Source organism: Gymnoscopelus microlampas (genome assembly GCF_963454915.1).
Source record: "Gymnoscopelus microlampas genome assembly, chromosome: 12".
Taxonomy (NCBI): domain Eukaryota; kingdom Metazoa; phylum Chordata; class Actinopteri; order Myctophiformes; family Myctophidae; genus Gymnoscopelus; species Gymnoscopelus microlampas.
The window spans coordinates 23,201,676-23,205,431 of NC_139949.1; the positions used below are offsets into that span (position 1 = coordinate 23,201,676).

At 38.3% G+C, this 3,756-nt stretch overlaps 1 protein-coding gene across 1 annotated transcript in view; it reads right to left on the minus strand.

The window, feature by feature from the left end:
* Positions 1–3,340: 3,340 nt before the first annotated feature.
* The window catches only part of LOC311057272 (zona pellucida-like domain-containing protein 1), a gene marked incomplete at both ends in the record, with an annotated part of 4,295 nt that continues 3,879 nt past the window's right edge, over positions 3,341–3,756 (minus strand). The window contains one exon of the mRNA XM_084074225.1: positions 3,341–3,465. Within this exon, the coding sequence (XP_083930351.1) occupies positions 3,341–3,465 (125 nt within the window). The remainder of the gene's footprint in view (positions 3,466–3,756) is intronic.

Here is a 3,756-nt window from a genome sequence, read left to right on the forward strand (position 1 = left end):
CACAGTTCTCACTGTACTGTACTGTACTGTACTGTACTGTACTGTACTGTACTGTACTGTACTGTACCGTAGGTTTACAATCCACAAGTCCCATATCCAGTTGTATACTCAGTACTAACAAAACACTGCATTTTCACTTTATTATTTGGAAATACTGAGGATATATAACTGAATACAAGACACTTGGATTATACTAAATAAGAAAAATAGGTTGTGCATCAACTGTGGCCTGGAGATCTGTGAGCAGAGAGAGAGGTAGAAACAACGTCTGGGCTCACACTTGTAGAGAGGCTTTACCTCCATGTGAAAGAGCCAAGGAGGTGATGTGGTAAGCAAGCACAACAGAAGAACTGCATGTCTTCCTTATCCAACATCTCAGAATGGAATCTGAAGAACATTAAACAGCAAACTGCATGTTGTGTGGTGTGTTGCAACTACAGTATAGTTATCTAAAGTATGGCAATAATAATAATCGTATAGGCTACTATCCTAATTGATTGATTAGTAAATTGTATTAACCACTTAAGCCCTATTTTATACTTTAATCATATGATTATATCATGCAAAAATAACAATCTCCAAGCTCAAAAGTCATAAAGTGTAATTGCACAATGCAATTGTTGTGTCTGTGTTGTCATTTTTCTGTTGTAGGTTTGCGCCCTCTAGTGGACACTAAGGTAATTATACTTTTATGGTTCTGGTTTTGCGTCCTCTAGTGGACACACACTTCAGTTGCAGTTCAGTCTGAGTCATATTGCAACTGCTCAGCAACAGTATTCCTTACACTTTCTTTCTTTATGTGCCTTGGAAAGTATCGTTTGTGAGTAACTTATTTGCAATCATTACTGATGTGTATTGTACATTTTGTAGCCGTGTGGTTTATCTTGATTTCCTCAGTGCAAGTTGTGTTTGGTGCTCTGCTAATGTTAGCTTCATATTGTTTGTTTCATGCTAGCTAATGGTAGCTTCCATTTATCCCTGTGCATCGATGTATGCTTCATTCACCGTTGTTGGTTAACATCAATAGCTTTATGCAAGCTCTAGAGCATTCTGACATTGTATCATTTCATGTGTGTTAAAATTAATGATAATTCAAGGACAGTGATAATTAATTATTGTATTTCATCGTTCAATTCATTCCAATTCATATTGCAGTAATGTGCAGTGTTATGTTATGTTATGTAAACTATGTACAGATATCTACAAGGCAAGCTATTTACATTCTGTATACATGCATGTCATTGAAAAGTGATATGCTGTGTACATACTGCTTGTAGGCATTTAGCTTTATGTTTCATGCTATAACATCTGGTAGCATCTCAACTTGCTGTAAAATCTAGCATAAGATTCGCATACGTCATTCCCAAGATAACCCACAGCCCCCAAGAAAGTGCGTGAATGCCCCCTGCTGGACTGGCTGCATTCCCCAAGTTAGCAGCTAGTCTAACTATCTCCATATAACATTTGCATACACACAGTACTCACATTAAAGCCTTCACTACGTCTAAAAGTTAAGCATTTCCTGTTATACCAGCCTCATAGCCTATAGATCTAGCCACATACATTCTCAGATCAGTATTCACCTGTTTCCTAGGCTGTGTGTTTTCCACTTCCTGTCGATTTCATTGGATATCATTGGTCATCTGACCAGTTTCATTGGATTTCATTGGATCAAATCGACAGGAGTGGAAAACACACAGCCTAGGAAACAGGTGAATAGCCTACCCTTATTTTCTGTACTTAAGCTAACTAGCCAAAGTTCCGATTACATGCAGACACATTTTTGTATGTAAGTTCATATTTCACCCATTCATAATAGTCCTCTACTTATGTCCAGGTTTTGTAATAGGTCCAATACATCATCTCCAGTGGAGATAATCTCCCCAGAGTGGCGTAACTTGCTGCCAGTGCCATGATGTGCTTTAGCCAGCATTTTCCTTAGAAGAGCAACACTTGTCTGTGAGTATTGAACGCTAACTATCATATTGTTTATGGGTGGTGTAGTTATCATTTATTTTACTCAAGGCTCCAGAACATGGAGGGATGTTTTTCAGGGCTTGTTTATGTGTGCCTTGACGGAGTGGGGCGGTAGAGTATCTGCTATCTGCGTGCTGGTTGTGGTGGGCCGGTATGGGCCAAAATGTCAGGGCTGAATTATGTCCCAGTCCAGCCCTGACCTCTGTGGTGGTGGGGAGGCACTTTAGCACTGCGCCATCCAAGTGCCAGATAAATTGGATCGGTCAGATCCTGTTTCTAGGTGAGACATGACCTTTGACACAATCTATATCAATAGAAGAGCAGGGAGACAAAATACAACCACTCCAATTGTATAAGTTATATTGTATTACTTGTATCACTGATACAAACCTATTCACATCACTTATCAGCCACCTTGTATCATGCAGTCACAATTATCATAAATGATCAGGATGGTAAAATCACTGTGCAAAAAAATAATTACTTGGTAGGTTGTGAGAGTGAATATATGGGGTGAATATTGTGTTTGTAATAAGGAAGACCATACAGATTATTTCATATTGTTCAAATAATCATTTATTTGCATAAAACAATACTTCACTAATACAGTGGCTTCACTATCAAAATGCGCTACATATCAAAACCAGTATTCATTCAGGTAGTAAAATGTATTCCTCAGCTTTTTGGTTTGTTTTCTACGTTTCTGCAACGAACATAGAAGCAGCTTCAGGTGATCAGTGTAGTGTTTGGCTTTGTTTTACAAACCAAAGTAAGACTTTTAGCACTGTGATTTAGATCACATCGGTAGGCTATACACTTTCATAGTCTGAGGTCTATTCTTGCATGACATGGCATGCTCCGTTTCACATATTAATACATTTGCAGTACATTTAATTCAGTTGCACTACATTTCATTCAAACATTTTTTGTTATAAACATACACAGGTACCCATCCTAATAGCTAAATCATTCTGGTTGCCTTGTCTACAACGCACTAGCAGATCCATTTTTCCTTCCTGTATGTTTTTACAAGGCAAAGCACATGACTGCATTAACACTATTTTCCTGAACATATTGCATCATTGTTACTAAAACAAGCTTTCCTCACTGTACATCTCTAACAATGTCAATTTCTTTCCACTTTGCATTTAAAACCAGCCCATAAGAACTAGTTAGTAGATCTACAACCACAGGACTTCTATGCCCCAGAACACATTCACGACATGCTACATATGAAAAATTCATATTCATATAGTCTACTGAGTTCAGTCACATGTTTTGTGGAACAATTTAGATTACCCCAAATCTCCACAAATCTTGCTAGTGTAAGCAAAGTTATGTGTAGGAGCATCTGGCCTTTAATTTATCTGCGTCTCCTGTAGAAGAAAGCTGCCATGCCTATGCCCACAACGCCAGCGACAGCGAGGACACCAACAGCTGCCTTCAGTCCTGTAGATGAAGCTGCGTCACTGGAGCGTGAAGCTGCTACTGACAGGACAACCAGAGGAAAAGCAGGGGTGTTTAGAACTAGAAAATGTATTTAATATGTAACCTCTGCTTCTTCTAATATGCATAATGCGTGACTATTATGCCCTTGGAGCAAATAAATCATCAGGGGAGGTTACACTCAAATTATGTCACTGTTGTACAAACTGTACATGAGTGGAAACTGGTAAAATGTAAAATGTCATACCTTGTTCAGATGCATATCCTGTAAAACAAAAACAAAACAAACTAGTAGATTAATATTTGCTCTTAATGTTACCATTCATAAGTTGT